General features: G+C 35.0%; 1 protein-coding gene across 1 annotated transcript in view; it reads left to right on the forward strand.

The window, feature by feature from the left end:
• The window catches only part of pde10a (phosphodiesterase 10A), a 174518-nt gene that overhangs the window by 142125 nt on the left and 14274 nt on the right, over window positions 1–18119 (forward strand). Inside the window, exons 9-21 of the mRNA XM_073834265.1 lie at window positions 874–932; window positions 1364–1415; window positions 2328–2470; window positions 4067–4159; window positions 4793–4979; window positions 9330–9472; window positions 9919–10002; window positions 10437–10587; window positions 11877–12032; window positions 15509–15681; window positions 17411–17522; window positions 17694–17774; window positions 17980–18068. Of these exons, the coding sequence (XP_073690366.1) occupies window positions 874–932; window positions 1364–1415; window positions 2328–2470; window positions 4067–4159; window positions 4793–4979; window positions 9330–9472; window positions 9919–10002; window positions 10437–10587; window positions 11877–12032; window positions 15509–15681; window positions 17411–17522; window positions 17694–17774; window positions 17980–18068 (1523 nt within the window). The remainder of the gene's footprint in view (window positions 1–873; window positions 933–1363; window positions 1416–2327; window positions 2471–4066; window positions 4160–4792; window positions 4980–9329; window positions 9473–9918; window positions 10003–10436; window positions 10588–11876; window positions 12033–15508; window positions 15682–17410; window positions 17523–17693; window positions 17775–17979; window positions 18069–18119) is intronic.

An 18119-nucleotide genomic window follows, 5' to 3' on the forward strand; every position in this document is an offset into this window, starting at 1 on the left:
TATTCCTCTCTACATTTTGAAGGTTTTTAAAGAGGGTTTTGTTCATATATATTTTGCCTGATTTTACACAACATTTTATTTCTAAAAAATGGTGCAAATTATTAATTTTTGATAGTCTTAGTGTACAGATATCTAAAAAATCCCATCTGTAAAAGCCTTTCAAACAAGAACCTGGATTCATTCAGTGTTCAGTTTTTATTTTTTCTAGAAAGGCATGCATATGAGTGCATATTTAATAAGATAATGCCTTGCATTTTTAAACATAACATTTCAGGAAACTTGTAATACGAAAAAGATTTGCAATTCATAATGTAATCTATTAACTGGGGAAGTATGGTGATATCTATCTATGTATGCATTTATTTACTTTACCCTGTTCACCTAGATTGTCTTTCCCTAAAGGAATGGATCACTAAAAAATGTAGTTTAATTAACCTTATTTCGTAAATACTGACATAATTGTAATTTTCAGGAATAGTTCACCCCAAAATGCCAGTTCTTTCTCTAAGAAATTTGATTCCAGCATAGGACCAAAGATGTTATCTATCGAAATGTCCAAACAAATTTGTTTCCATACCACATAAAACAAATAGATTATATAGATGAATAAAGCATGCAATCTTCAAAAGAAAAAAGAAAAAAGGAAGCACTGTAAAAGTAGTCCATATGACTTATGCACCATGTTTTCTGAATCTATATAACTGTGTGTATTATCAGCTTTTACACTTTCTAAAACTGCCTAAAAATGTATAATTGATGGCTGGTGATCAGTTAAACGCATAGAATTCACACATTTCCTAGAAGAAAGACATTTTAAACAACAATTTGCTGTGATTGCCATCTTGAAACCTCCTGTTCATTTTTCACTCACAGGTTTGCAGAGGTCTTGCCAAACAGACGGAACTCAATGACTTTCTCCTAGATGTGTCAAAGTAAGTGAGTTCATGCATAAAAAAGTTTCTTAAATGTCAAGAAATGTCAAGAACATGTCCAGGTCTTCATAACATAATCATAACTAAAAATTTTGCTTAAAGAAAACTGTTCAGCCTGACTTTATTTCCATGAAAGTTAATCACTTTTTTCACATTACAGAAAGAAATATGCTTAATTATTATGAAAAGAATATTACAGTGCAAAATATCTACATTTTACCTTTTTTTTTTAGGTAAAATATGCACTAGATATGTTTTATTGAGATTCACCTATTTTTTGAGATTCACACATTTTTGTTTACTGGCAAGTAACATTATAATAAATAGGCAATGTTATGTATGAAGAATGCATGCATATGTATTTGTGTTATGCTGTGTCTTTGTATCATACGGTTATGACAGGTCTTTCTCTTCTTTTCGATTTCAAACAGAACGTACTTTGACAACATAGTGGCAATAGATTCTCTACTTGAACATATCATGGTGAGTAGGTTCTTCTTCTCTCGGGAAGGTCACATGCTTGGTCATGAGGACAAACGTGCTGTTCTTCTGTCGCTCATCTGTGTCACCATCAACGCCAAAGAAATTTGTGCAATGAAAGACCTTCTCTCATTTGTTTGCTATGTTCTCTGCTTACCCAGCCTTGGGCTTGTTGTTAAATATTCTTATTCTCATTTATGCACATGTTTGTGTTCTCTAGATATCACTCACACAAACACAAATATTCATACACTCCAAGTATCAGATCTCCGGCCCCCTCACGTCTCTGTCCCCTTTTTCCTGTTGAGCAAAGCACCACAGGAAGTGATGTAAATAGGTCAGGGAGAGGACAGAAAGTCAGTCTGACATTGCTCCAGCATCTTTCTGAGCTAGTGTCCCTCTCAGGGATTCTTTCAGATTTTTCTAAGCACATACTTCCAAAATGAAGATAATATGTTTCAGTAGTTAAATGAATAAAAAGTTTGTAAAGATTTCTCGCTCGTCAGCAGTTTCAGAAAGCAGAAGTTTATCTTGGAGGGGAGAAGACACGATGTGCCACCAAGTTGTGAAATCTAGAGGGAAGGACAAGTTCCTCAGTTGCTAGACTCACATAGAAACGTAGTCGTTGACCGTTAGGGGTTTTTCAATGGCTTATAAATGTGATTTACACTTGGGATTAACACTTATTTCAAACAATATTTACTCAAATATACTATAAATTTAAAAACTGTTATCTATCAACTAAGCTTGATTAATATACATCAATATTTCTGGTTATCAATGCAGATAAACTCACTGTAGATAAAGCACACTTGCATAGTAATGTTGTTAAAATGAATTTTTGACAAACATGCATTGCATTCTGTCTTGGGAAAATGTCATTAAGGAAGTGCATGTTTGTTATTTGTGTTTCAGATATATGCAAAAAACCTGGTTAATGCGGACAGATGTGCGCTCTTCCAGGTAGATCACAATAACAAAGAGCTGTACTCTGACCTGTTTGATATCGGGGAGGAGAATGAAGGGAAACCCGTCTTTAGGAAAACCAAAGAAATTAGGTGAGCATCCAGAAATTCAGAATGTGTATATTCTCAAATTTTAGCTTGAAATCAAAAGTAAGATAAATCTATTATAGTTATTATAGACAATAAGCACTCCACTTCACATACAGTGCCTTGCAATAGTATTCATACCCCCTTATTTTTTTCATGGTTTGTTATGTTGCTGCCTTATGTTAAACTGTTTTCGATTTACCTTTTTTCAGATCAGTCTACAATCCAAGCACCATTATGACAAAACAAAAGCAGAACTTCATAAATGTATAAAAAAAAACCTCAGTGCTTAGCTTAAGCACATTTACAGCCTCAAGTCTTTTTGGGTATGATGCAGCAAGATTTTCACATCAACATTCGGCAATTATCTGCCATTCTTTGCCTCACCTCTTCACCTTGAATAGGGTCTGGCAGATATTTTCAGGTTTCTCCAGAGAAGTTTGATTGGGTTCAAGCCCAGGCTCTGGCTGGGCCACTCAAGGATATCACAGAGTTGTCTTTGGGGATGGTACTCTGCAGGTAATGAGCAGTGCTTGGTTTCCTTTAAACATGATGCTGGGAATAGAGGTTCATCAGACCACAGAATATTGTTTCATACATTCTGATTGGAAATTCCAAGTGGTTTTTATGTCTTCACTGAGGAGAGGTTTGAGTCTTGCCACACCACCATAAAGCCCAGATCGGTGGAGTGTTGCAGTGATGTTTGTCCTTCTGTATGTTTCTCCTATCTCCATATATGATCATAGAGCTCAAGTAGAGTGACCATCAGGTTCATGGTCGCCAGTCTAGCCAAGGCCCTTCTCCATCAATTGCTCAGTTTAGCCAGGAAGTCAGCTCAAGGAAGAGTTGTGGTTGTTTCACACTTCTTCCATTAAGGGAATGGAGACTACATGCTTCTGTAAACCTTCAATGCAGCAGAATTTTTTTCTGTTTCTAACTCGACAGGCAGTTATTTTGACCTCAGGGAGTGGTTTTTGCTCTGATATGCATTTTCAGCTGTTAGACCTTTTCTGAGAGGTGTGTGCCTTTCCAAATCATACTCATTCAAATGAATTGGACAGTTTAACTCCACTCAAAGTGTAGTAACATCTACAAGCAATATGAATGCTCCTGAGCTAAATTTCAAGTGTCCCAGGAAAGGGTATGAATACTTAAACAATGGAATCATTTACGTTTTTTATTTCTAATAAATCTGCAAATTTGTTACAAACCTGTTGTGTGCTTTGTCATTATGGTGTATGGAGTGTAGATTGATGTGGAAAAAAAGTAAAGTTTAAAGTCAAAGCAGTTTAACATAAGGCTACAACATAAAAATGAGGGGGTGTGAATACTTTAGCAAGGCACTGTAATGCAGGAAAAATTATGTAATAGAAAAAAATCTCATAAAAAATAATTATTATCAAGTATTTATACATCATGGTAGTTAATATGTTGAAGAATTGTATTTACTGTAATACAAGTAATCAAATCGAATTAAATAGTTTGTTTTTAATTTTCTGTTATTTTGAGGTGAAATGTGACCTGCACATGTTTTCATCCCCAAATATCTGAATCTAAGCATACTTCATACATTGGTAACTGATCTTAAACACTCACCCCCAGGTTTTCTATAGAGAAAGGAATAGCAGGTCAGGTGGCGAGAACGGGAGAAGTTTTGAATATTCCGGATGCCTATGCAGACCCCCGTTTCAACAGGTAGGAAAGATTTTCATTTTCCATGCAAAAACACCACAGCTTTCTTTAAGCAAGTTCATTAAGAACTAGATTTTACAATAAGCAGTTCGGGCTGGATTGATAGCTAAAGTAACACACAGTAATACACAATTTTGCACTGTGACACATTGAACGAGGCACAAACCCACAAAGTCATAGTTTAAGTCATATTTTAATCCAAAATGAGAAGACAGATAGAAACAAACAAAGAAACAAATGAATGAAGTTCTCATTACACTAATGTTAAAGTAATACAATATTATTTTAAAATATTTATAAATCACAGTATTGCTTGTTTATATCAAAAAAAAAAAAAAAATGTTTTGCTGAGATTGAGCCAGCAGGTACATCATATGGGTGTTTTGATGAGTTAGACATATGGACACACAGTGGTTTGTGGTTGTAGGCGTTAAAGTGGACATGTCAGATGAAAGGGGCGTCTGGATTTGTGTAAATCTGCAACAAGGTGATTATGTTAAGCCCAGATGAGCCAGCGCTAGAAACCGTTGTGTGTTCAACTCAATCCCTTACTCAGTCATATACAAACACTATGGGTGTTCAGCTGTGTGTCTGTGTCTGTGTGCATTTCTCTGTCATCTGCTCCGCCTTTCACAGAGAAGTAGATCTCTACACTGGCTACACGACGCGGAATATCCTGTGCATGCCCATAGTCAGCCGCGGGACTGTGATTGGTGTTGTACAAATGGTGAACAAGCTGGGAGGAAGTGCCTTCACTAAAACTGATGAGAACAACTTTAAGATGTTCGCCGTCTTCTGTGCTTTGGCCTTACACTGTGCAAATGTAAGTGCGCAGACCTAAGATTTAAAAAAAACATCTGTCGGTAATAATAACACACCTTCTAGAGAATGGCAGTGTTTGGAAAAAATATGCTGAGGAGTATCTACAAGAGTTTTGGTAGTGTTGCCAGATTGGGTGGATTTCTGCATCTTTGGACGGTTTTGAATTTGATTTTGTGGGTCAAAATTGGTTTGAGTGTGTGGACAAAATCTGGGCTCGTTTGGGATTGGTTGGCCTTTTTTTATTGCTTAACAGACAAAACCCAAGTGTGCATGTACTCCATCCAACCAGTCATCGTGATGCTATTAAACACACATGCCCATTGCAGAGTAAGTTTTTGAACACAAATGTCATATTTTTGGCTGTAATGTGTGTACATGAGCATGAAACTTTTTTTTGTTTGTTTCACATTTGTTAAATTTCTTTCGCTGTGTTTGCCATTTGATCCATTTTCCTATTTTATTGTTCTCCAGTCTGGGAAACTGATTATTTTTTTTTTATAATTAAGACTTACTGAAATGCTATTTAAACTTACAGTTATTTTTATTCTTCTGAGACTAAAATTTCTGACTGCTACTCCTCCTAGAGCTTTAACTCCACAAACTCCAAACTCAGCTCAGATCTTCAGACTGTTCTGACTCCAGTTGCTATATCTTTCTAAGTCTAGCAGCTAGAATGTTAGTGACATGCTAATCGGGCTAGAAACATGTTAACATGTTAATCATTCTAGAAACATGCTAGTAACTTGCTAATCATGCTAACAACAGGCTACTAATGCAAACATCATGCTAGTGACATTCTAATCATGCTAGTAACAGGTTAATCATGTTAGAAACATTGCTAGAAACAGGCTAACAACATGATAATCAAGCTAGTAACATGCTAATAACTTGAAAATTATGCTAGAAACATGCTAACAACATGCTAATCAGGCTAGAAACATGTTAATAATGCTAGTAATGCTAACATCTAGCAGCATTCTCATCATGCTAGCTACACACTATTAACATGCTAATCATGTTAGAAACATGATAACAACTTGCTAATCATGTTAGAAACATACTAGTGCCTTGCTTATCATGCTAGAAACATGCTAGCAACATCTTAAAGATTTTAACACCAAACTATCAACATACTAGCAACACACTACTGACATGTCAATCATGTTACAAACATGCTAATCATGCTGGAAACATGCTAGTAAAATGCTAAATAAGTTAGAAACATGCTAACAACATGTTAATCATGTTACAAACATGTTAGAAACATGCTAACAACATGTTAATCATGCTGGAAACATGCTAGTAACATGCTAAATAAGTTAGAAAAATGCTAACAACATGTTAATCATGCTATCAACATGCTAATCGTGCTATCAATATGCTAGCAACACTATTGACGTTAATCATGTTACAAACATGTTAGAAACATGCTAACAACATGCTAATCATGCTGGAAACATGCTAGTAAAATGCTAAATAAGTTAGAAAAATGCTAACAACATGTTAATCATGCTATCAACATGCTAATTGTGCTATCAATATGCTAGCAACACTATTGACGTTAATCATGTTACAAACATGTTAGAAACATGCTAACAACATGCTAATCATGTTGGAAACATGCTAGTAAAATGCTAAATAAGTTAGAAACATGCTAACAACATGTTAATCATGCTATCAACATGCTAGCAACACACTATTGACATGTTAATCATGTTACAAACATGTTAGAAACATGCTAACAACATGCTAATCATGCTGGAAACATGCTAGTAACATGTTAAATAAGTTAGAAACATGCTAACAACATGCTAATCATGCTATCAACATGCTAACAACATGTTAATCATGCTATCAATATGCTAGCAACACACTATTGACATGTTAATCATGTTACAAACATGTTAGAAAAATGCTAACAACATGTTAATCATGCTATCAACATGCTAGCAACATGCTAATCGTGCTATCAATATGCTAGCAACACTCTATTGACGTTAATCATGTTACAAACATATTAGCAACATGCTAACAACATGCTAATCATGCTGGAAACATGCTAGTAACATGTTAAATAAGTTAGAAACATGTTAACAGCATGCTAATCATGCTATCAACATGCTAGCAACATACTATTGACATGTTAATCATGTTACAAACATCTTAGAAAAATGTTAACAACATGCTAATCATGCTATCAATATGCTAGCAACACACTATTGACATGTTAATCATGTTACAAACATGTTAGAAAAATGCTAACAACATGTAAATCATGCTATCAACATGCTAGCAACATGCTAATCGTGCTATCAATATGCTAGCAACACTCTATTGACGTTAATCATGTTACAAACATATTAGCAACATGCTAACAACATGCTAATCATGCTGGAAACATGCTAGTAACATGTTAAATAAGTTAGAAACATGTTAACAGCATGCTAATCATGCTATCAACATGCTAGCAACATACTATTGACATGTTAATCATGTTACAAACATCTTAGAAAAATGCTAACAACATGCTTATCATGCTATCAACATGCTAGCAAAATGTTAATCGTGCTATCAATATGCTAGCAACACTCTATTGACATGTTAATCATGTTACAAACATCTTAGAAAAATGCTAACAACATGCTAATCATGCTATCAACATGCTAGCAACACACTATTGGCATGTTAATCATGTTACAAACATGTTAGAAACATGCTAACAACATGCTAATCATGCTGGAAACATGCTAGTAACATGATAAATAAGTTAGAAACATGCTAACAGCATGTTAATAATGCTATCAACATGCTAGCAACATACTATTGACATGTTAATCATGTTACAAACATCTTAGAAAAATGCTAACAACATGCTTATCATGCTATCAACATGCTAGCAAAATGTTAATCGTGCTATCAATATGCTAGCAACACTCTATTGACATTAATCATGTTACAAACATGTTAGAAAAATGCTAACAACATGCTAATCATGCTATCAACATGCTAGCAACACACTATTGGCATGTTAATCATGTTACAAACATGTTAGAAACATGCTAACAACATGCTAATCATGCTGGAAACATGCTAGTAACATGATAAATAAGTTAGAAACATGCTAACAGCATGTTAATCATGCTATCAACATGCTAGCAACATACTATTGACATGTTAATCATGTTACAAACATCTTAGAAAAATGCTAACAACATGCTTATCATGCTATCAACATGCTAGCAAAATGTTAATCGTGCTATCAATATGCTAGCAACACTCTATTGACATTAATCATGTTACAAACATGTTAGAAAAATGCTAACAACATGCTAATCATGCTATCAACATGCTAGCAACATGTTAATCGTGCTATCAATATGCTAGCAACACTCTATTGATGTTCATGTTACAAACATGTTAGAAACATGCCAAACACATGTTAATGATGCTAACAACATGCTAGCAACACACTATTGACATGTTAATCATGTTACAAACATGTTAGAAACATGCTAACAACATGCTAATTATGTTAGAAACATGCTAACAACATGCTAAAACATGCTATCTATCCATTTACCAATCCATTCATCTGACCGACTGTATTGCCTTCAAAACATTCAAGCTTTAAGCTTTAAAACTACTTTAAACTTCAATATTTTTTTACTGAAAACCATAACATTTCTACAATTTCTAAAACTTTCAAAAACTTTCTAAAACCTTTTAAAACTTTTCACACTTTCTGATCAGGCTTTCTCAAGCCAACTTAAAGTTTGTCTTGACAAACTTTGTTTTATCTAGTTTAATTTTGTGGACCTTCAGTTTTAAGATTGTAAAGACAATCCTTATCAATCTTGGTTGATATGGAAGTAGAATTGTACCACATTCTTTTGGCAGTAAATGTTTTGGGTGTGTTTTTCTTGGAGTGGGGCTTTTGAGCTAAAAATCGTCAAACCAATCTGGCAACACTGATCACACACGAGTCTCGTCACATAACAGCTTTTAAAATGATTGAAGAATGTTAATATTTAAAAGACCATGAGTGCTCTGCTGCCATCCACTGATGAGATTTATATTTAGACTGAATTTAAACCTCACATTTTGCCAGTGATTTATTTACTCTTTTACTAATTTATATGAAGAAGAGTAAAGGAAGAATAAAGTATAATTATGATGCTACCACTTTATGGTACCTGAAATGATCTGCTAACATAACCATAGCTAATATATTGATGTATAGATATCCATTTAGATAAATGCAACCACAAAATGTTCAAAGGCTTAGACTATTTTGCATGTATATTTTGCATCTGCGTAGACACATGGGGTGTATGTATGTATTTGTGAACAGATGTATCACCGGATAAGACATTCAGAGTGCATTTACCGGGTGACGATGGAGAAGCTTTCGTATCACAGTATCTGCACGTCAGAGGAGTGGAAGACCCTCACAAATCTCTCCCTCCCTTCAGCCATATATAAAGAGATCGAACTGTAAGTTTCCACTTTCATACATCAAAGATCACTGTTAATGGCTTTCAATAATAGTTACTTAGTAGTTATTTAATTTTACAACTCTAAAATCTGATAAAATGTCTAAAACAGGTGTTAAAAAGCATGACTGAACATCATTTGTCTCTTCAGTACAATTAGGTGAATGCAATAATTGTTACTTTTAATTAGTTTTTCGGTAACACTGTTGACTAGCATGCAATTTTTTATTATATTACTAAAAATATATTATTAAGATGTTTTAACTGTATTTTTTCATGATCCACAAAAACTAAGTGTGCATATTGGTTTGGTGTTATTTTTACATGTAGACAAGTGGATATGACACACGAGTGCATTTACCGTCAGGATGTATTGAGCACGTTTTTGGCTCATATTTCCCTCATGCTGATTTGAATTGCAAACAAACTGTCATATTTCTGTCTAAGGTTTCACTTTGACATTGCTCCTTTTGAGGAACTGTGGCCTGCAATATTTGTATACATGATTCACAATTCATGTGGGAAAAGCAGGTAAGAATGCATTGATTTCTAAAAGATCTGTGTGTTTCATCTCAATGTATCTTAAAACCAGGAAGAGAAATTAAGGAAATTACATAATATTTGTTTGTAATAATGTCTTGCTAAGGCTAAATTCAGTGGTATGTAATCCTAAATGTAAATGATTAAATCAGATTTTTACATTTTGCATAATTTGTTAGTAAGCTAACTTTTAAACTAACTAAAATGGTTATTGGAGCAAAATTGTTGGTGGTGTAAATAACAGGTGTATCATTTGCATACAAAATATATTTAAATAATTTATGTAACTGTTTGTGCATCTGTTGTCTTAATAAAAATCAATCCTTTAGACATAAAATTACCTGTAGATAAAGAAAGCTCATGTTTCAAAGCATTGCTTTAACAAGGCAAAGGTGTACAATCACACTTTCTTTGTGTAATTAAAGCTTTGAGCTGGAGAAACTGTGTCGCTTTACTATGTCAGTGAGGAAAAATTACAGACGAGTTCCATACCACAACTGGAAACACGCTGTGACGGTGGCACACTGCATGTATGCCATCCTGCAAAAAACCACTGGGATCTTCACTGAGCTTGAGGTCAGTATCATTCTTGTAACGGCTTTAACAGTGAACTTACAAAAGATGCAACACAAGTGTTGAGAAAGCTATTTTGAAATGATAATATACATAGTTAACTACAGTAACTGAATGGGTGCAGCAACTATTATACACTAAATTAATTCTGTATAAGTTCATTGTTCCATTTTTAATGGGTAGTCTACATTTAAGAGCAGTATAGGAGTATAGATTTACTGTCCTCTGAAAATAACTCAACATACAGCCATTATTGTCAAAATAGCTGGCAACAAAAGTGAGTACACCCTAAGTGATAACAGCAGTATGTTGTTTAACTATCTAAAGCCACGTGTCCTATTCGTCATGTTTATGTTTTTGTCTGCTTGACAGGACCATACAAAGTTGTGTATCTTGTATTAGAGCAGTTAAAATGCTTTAAGTACAATTCTCTCATACTGACCACTGGATGTTCAACATGGCATCTCATGGCAAAGAACTCTCTGAGAATTCGAGAATTAGAATTGTTGCTCTCCACAAAGATGGCCAAGGCTATTAGAGGTTCAGTAACACCCTGAAACCTAGTTACACTACAGGGGTCAGAGTCATACAGAGGTTTCCAAGATGGGTTCCATTCGAAAAAGGCCTTGCAAGGGTCGATTAATGAAGTTGAGCACTTGTTCTGTGCGTCAGGTGCAGAACCTGGCTTCAAAAAAGCAGATGCATGAGTGCTGCCAGCTTTGCTTTAAAGGTTGCAGAAGTAGAAGTTCAGCTTGTAAGTGCTCAGACCATACACCACACACTGCAACAAGTCGGTTTGCATAGGCGTCATCCCAGAAGGAAGCCTCATCTGAAGTTGGCTCACAAGAAAGCCCACAAACAGTTTGCTGAAGACAACCTGTCCAAGTGCATGAATTACTGGAACCATGTCCTGTGGTCTGATAAGACTAAGATAAACTATATTTGGCTCAGATGGTGTCACAAAGTTCACTTGGGGACAAGTACTCACTTTTGTTGCCAGCTCTTTTGACGGTAATGGCTGTATGTTGAGTTATTTTCAGAGGACAATAAATCTATACTACTATACAAGCTGCACATTGACTACTCTAAAATATATTCAAGTTTCATTTCTATAGTATTGTCCCTTGAGAAGATATACTAAAATGGTTGCTGAAATGTGAAGGGTGTACTCATTTTTGTAAGATACTGTTTCATTCTTGGTCCTTTACTGTCACTGAAAAATGTAGCTAGCAGAAGTTAGTAGGTCCATAGTGTGACTTACTCCCTTGCCCTGTTTATGTCTTCTCTCACAGAGGAAAGGCTTGCTGATTGCCTGCTTATGCCATGACCTGGACCACCGTGGCTACAGTAACAGTTATCTACAGAAGTTTGACCATCCTCTGGCTGCTTTGTATTCCACATCCACCATGGAACAGCATCATTTTTCACAGACAGTGTCCATCCTGCAGGTAAAGCTCCTACACACTGTGCCAGCTCACTGTTATAGTTTCAAACACACTAAATGTGGTCAGGAGTTGGTAACTCATTCGGGAGATGCCAGGCGGTTACACCCACCTGTTAGGGGGCAGGAACATATGCACACACTACCCTAGACTCTCCAGTGACTAGTTATGTTGGCTTGGAGAGCCAACATTCTGTTATGCTGTTTAAACTTATTATTATTATTATTATTATTATTATTATTATTATTATGTTGGCTTGGAGAGCCAACATACAGTTATGCTATTTAAACATATTATAATTATAATTCTTCTGATCCGAATTTCTATACGCTACTCCTCCTAGGCCTTTAATGCCACAAGCTTCAAACTTGGCAGAGACCTGGGCCCTGGTCAGGAGAGTGTTGCTATATCTATTTGGACTGATTTTTTTTTTTTACATGAAAAAATTCCTATAGATTTCAATGGGCTGAGAAAAAATGCCCCCTCTAAAGGAGCAATTCACTCCACAGAATGGAAATATGTCCCATAGACTTGAATGGGCTGAGAAAAAATGCGCCCTCTAAAGGAGTAATTCCACTCCACTAAACAGGAGATCGCTGAGCTCTCACCTACTTTCACTTAGACATCGGTGGAAAATACAAATAAATAACGCCTTTAAAATTAAATTATTTGAGCGATTTAATTCAGTCCACCCATCAGAACACATCAAGAGCTGAATTCAGCTGTTTGTGAGCTGTTTTATTTAAAACCCTAAGCATTTCCTTCACAGCATACAGCTTGCCTTCAACGCGTATACGTGGTCACAAACGACATAATTTGCACGAATTTGACCGCCTTTAAAATTACAATATTGCAGCGATTTAATTCAGTCCACCCATTAGAAAATATCAAGAGCTAAATGCAGGTGTTTGTGATCTGTTTTATTTCATACAGAGAGCGCTGTGTTCAGCAGTGTGTTAGACATGAGCTTCACGGCTCGGAGATGTCCGTCTGAGAATTATACATGACTGAACGTCTTTTAAAAGCATTAAAAAAAACACTCCAGCGATTGTACACAATAAATATAGAAGAATATTTTAAAGAGCTGCATTGGGTGCAAATGAGCTGTTTCATAGGAATTTCACTAACAACGGCGGCATGCGGCTGGCATTCTGTGTTAACAAAGGCATCATTTGCACGCCTTTTAAAGGTATTTAAATACAAACACTCCAGCGATTCAACATAATAATATTAGAGTAATATATTAAAAAGGTTAAATGCTTGCTTATTTTTGCTCGTGTGGTCAACTGCACACAGCAACGCGTTCTGAACTACATTAATCCTGGCTTCTGCCAATAAGAAACACTTCTCTCGGACAAACACAGACAAGATCATTTCAAAATACATCAAAGCTGAACGAATATAATCGAAAACAGTTGTTTATGTCTCAAGTGAGAAATAAATCAGATGTGGATCATTATATTGGATTTAAACATTAAAGTGGCCGCATTTTGCTTTCTGTCTTCAATGTCACTCTATAAAAAAAAATCGTTCATTTGTCTTGGCTTCTTTTAAGTATTTATGTATGCATTTATTTATTGCTCTAACAAGGATCAATAATGATGAAACCAGTGCATCCTTCAAGATCTCAGTTCAGAGACCTATTTATAGTGCTTCATTTAGGTGAGAGAACTTTGAAAATAGCAAACAGGGAAAACAATTACAAGCATATAAATCAAATCAAATAATTATTTCACATCCAGCTAGCCAACTCTGATGAACCTGTTGTCATAGACTAGTCTGCTTTTTTATTAGAAAGTGAAATATCAAGGGTGCATTTTCGCAGCGGGGCAGCTCGAGAACGCCAGACACACAAGTGTTCTGCCTCTTTTGCCCCAAGGCTGCCCGGGTTGGCTCTCCAAGCCAACATTTAAAGTTTGTAATCGAACTTTAGCTTCTAGTTAAACTTATGGTATTAAATGGGGACAGTGGCCCCATATATGATTTCAGAGCCAGGAGATTTCAGGAACCACACATTTTAAGGCAAGATACCCCATATGAAAAAAAAAAAACACTGTAACACTTTACAATAAGGTTCATTAGTTAACATTAGTTAGCTACTTAATTAACGTGAACTAAGAATGAACACTACTTGTTGTACAGCATGTAATAATCTTAGTTAATGTTAATGTTAATTTCAGCATTTACTAACACATTATTAAAATTACAAGTTGTGTTTGTTAACATTAGTTAATGCACTGTGAACTAACATGAACGAACAATGAATGACCATATTTTTTATTAACTAACATTAACAAAGATTAAATAGTGTAGTAAATGTATTGTTCATGTTCGTTAATACATTAACTAATGTTACCAAATGACACCTTAATACATTAACTAATGTTAACAAATGACACCTTATTGTGAAGTGATACCCAAAAAAAAGCTATTTTTTATCACTCCCTAAATCAGGAAATGTTGTTAACGGCCAGGAAAAAAAAATCGCCATGTTTGTTGGAAGAAAATCAAATGATATATGAACAAACCCCTCTGTAAGACTATTCAGGATATTAAAATATAGGTAAGAATAAAGATATAGATTAGTAAATAGCGTGTACCAAACACTGTAATGCTGTAAACTGCATTTTAAGAAAATAGTCTTTAAAGATAAGTATTGTCATTTACATCTATATATGCAAATAGATAATATGGATAAAATAAAAACTTAAAAGGTTATTTTGGATGTTTTTTTTCTGAAACAAAAGGCAAATAGTCCAAAATCTAAAAACTGACCAGTGCATTTTTTATGTAATGCCTTGCATGCAGAAACCATCACATTGTCTTTAAATGTCATATCGACAGAATCTAAGATACAAGGAGGCATTCATGTGGTATTTTTTTTTTTTTTTTACAAATTAGGTATCAGTGCAAACATGCCCCCAAAACTTCTACTGAATGCATTTTAGATCACCATGTCACAAGCCAGTTGTAGAGGATTGTAGATCATCACTCCAAGCCACTTCAGCCACCTGAACTGGCTTTTTTTACATGTCAAAAGAGCACTAAAATGCACTGCATGCGTGCATATGTTCCCAATTTTGACAATATTCTCCTTTCCTCATCATTTAATACTGCTGCAATTATCACTAAAAAATGTACGCAAACATGTATTTTAAATTAAATTCTGTTTACTGCCTGCTTTCCACGGGTGGTAGTAGCTCAGCGTTAATTGCATTAGGTATGTAGTGTTGATTTTTGTGTACAGAGCAGTTTGCCCCATAATCTCTCTAATTTCTGTATTTGCATGAGGTCAACCACCAAAAAGACTCTTTCTGTTACTTTTTTCTAATTCTCATATTTAAGAAATTTCCCATCTTAGAGTCAATTGGTTGCCAGCCATCTCTTGGATGCTCTTTCGGCTTTGCTGCAACTCTCCAGCAGAGCCAGACGCCCCATAAGTGGAGCTTTTGCTTTTTTATTGATCTCTTTTTTTCCCATAGCTGGAAGGGCACAATATTTTCTCCAACCTGACTTCCAGTGAGTATGAGCAGGTGCTGGAGATCATCAGGAAGGCCATTATCGCCACAGACCTCGCTTTGTACTTCGGCAACCGCAAGCAACTGGCTGAACTGCTGGCCACAGGAGCGCTGGACCTGAACAACCGTGCTCACAGGTCAGCGTTCATAGTTTACCTACATCGTCACAAAACTTGTAAATTTTACCTCAGCTTTAGAGATATTTTTAGGGAGCCACCGAAACAGTCATTGCTGTACTTAAATTGAAATAGTAACATACTGCTTGAGTGAATCTTATGAAAACAGTTTTTTTTTTAAAGTGAGATTGTCTTAGTGTAATTGCACAAGTAGGTACTGAGTAATATTAACAATTACAATTAGGTTAATACTGCTTTAAATTGTTGTTGTTTTTCCAAAAATTGTTTAAATTAATTGCATTTTTTTTTTTTTTTTTGCAATAAATAAATATCATCCATTTTACCCTAATTTACAGAAGACACCCACTAAAATGTCATTCAGTGTAACAATCTTGTCAGTCATATTTAAAAATCTATTTATGACATTAAAAGACAAATTACTTTCACCCCAAATACTAATTAGTTGTAATTCTACATCTTTTAAATTTGCAACTATTCTAGGTTTTGCTAATTTGTCAGTATTTTTTTTTTTTTTTACTCATTTAAAACACAATAAATTTTAATATGCTCCCCTACTCTTTTATATATGTGACCCTGGAGTCTTAAATCGCTGGGGTATATTTGTAGCAATAGCCAAAAATACATTGTATGGGTCAAAATTATTGATTTTTCTTTTATGCCAAAAATCATTAGGAAATTAAGTAAAGATCATGTTCCATGAAGATTTTTTGTGAAATTCCTTCTATAAATATATAAAAATGTAATTTTTGAGTTTTAGTAATATGCATTGTTAAGAACTTAATTTGGACAACTTTAAAGGTGATTTTCTCAGTATTTTGATTTTTTTGCACCCTCAGATTCCAGATCTTCAAATAGATGTATCTCGGCCAAATATTGTCCTATCCTAACAAACTATACATCAAAATTTAACCTTATGACTGGTTTTGTGGTCCGGGGTCACCTATTTTAATATTTACAAGTCAGAATAAGCATGTTTTTTGAATTTTTACATAAATATTGTGTTACACTGAATGACAATGTAATATTATTTCAACCAAATTTTGACATTTTATTCTCCAAAAACTTATTTGAAACCTTAAAAGTAGACACTTTTCTTACATTTAATGTGCTTTCTATGGACATAAAATCACTTTTGACATGGACATCTTAATGTCTTTGACCCATATATACTTACTGTTTGGTAAAGATTAGGTTTAGGGTTAGATGCTGGCACTTATATGCATAATTTTCCATTATTCCTATAGTAAATACATGCACGACTTCACTTTTAAATAATGTTACCATGAAAATATATCCAGGTTACATTGCACTCTAATTTTTGCATAAATAAATCAGTTTTATTTTTTTAACATCATGACATTTTTCCATGAGAATCAAGCACATTTTCTTCCAAATTTCTCATTATCATAATGCGTCCAGAAATTTTAAGAAATTAAATGAGCATAAATTTAAAAGCTGTATGCAACAGTTTCTTTCAAACTAAAATTTGAGTTGTTTTTAAGTATTTTTAAGTAAACAGTGAATGGTGACTTACATAATGTTCTGCCCCAGCATTTATTGTGTTGGTGTTCGCTCAGGCTTTGTCAATACTATATGCCCTATCTTAAAAGTTTTTAAAATATAGTACAACTTAATTCAAGCAAAGCAATAGATTTGTACCTTACTGCAGAGAATTCCAAGTATGTGTGACTCTCACCCTAATCTGATGAATTGATTATTTGTCCACCAGGGACCGTGTGATCGGTCTGATGATGACGGCCTGTGATCTCTGCTCTGTGACCAAATTGTGGCCCATCACACGACTCACGGCCAACGACATCTATGCTGAGTTCTGGGCTGAGGTAAGCTTTAATCAATGTTAACCAAGCATGAATCTCTTTTTGCTGTAACAATATGGTGTAATAAAGTAAATCATTGTTCAAATCCTTGTATTGTTTTGAGCGGTATGTCAAACTGCAGGCCAGCCTCTGAAGGACAGTCAGTAAAATTGTTCATCTTGTGTGTAATGATAGGGCGATGAAATGAAGAAGATTGGAATGCAGCCCATTCCTATGATGGACAGGGATAAAAAGGATGAAGTTCCCCAGGGACAGGTAAATCAGAACTTTCTGTCATTATCAAATTTGTAGAAGACCGTCACTTTTTTTGTTGCATGCTTTGGAACAGAGCCTTCACATCAAGAGTGTGACTAAAAAGTTGCAGCTGTTATGTTTACATGCAGAGTAAATGTTGAAAAGACTTTTTTTAATGTCTTTCCATGTTCAGTAGTATCTGAGTCCAGTTTTCTCATGTTCTCAGGTGGGGTTTTACAATGCTGTGGCTATTCCCTGTTACACCACACTGTCAGAGCTGTTTCCTCCCTCCAGTCCTTTACTATCAGCCTGCAGGTCAGTCACACACTCAGCACAATGCATGACTGCTCTGATGCTGTGGTATAA

Source organism: Garra rufa, chromosome 2 (genome assembly GCF_049309525.1).
Source record: "Garra rufa chromosome 2, GarRuf1.0, whole genome shotgun sequence".
Taxonomy (NCBI): Eukaryota; Metazoa; Chordata; class Actinopteri; order Cypriniformes; family Cyprinidae; genus Garra; species Garra rufa.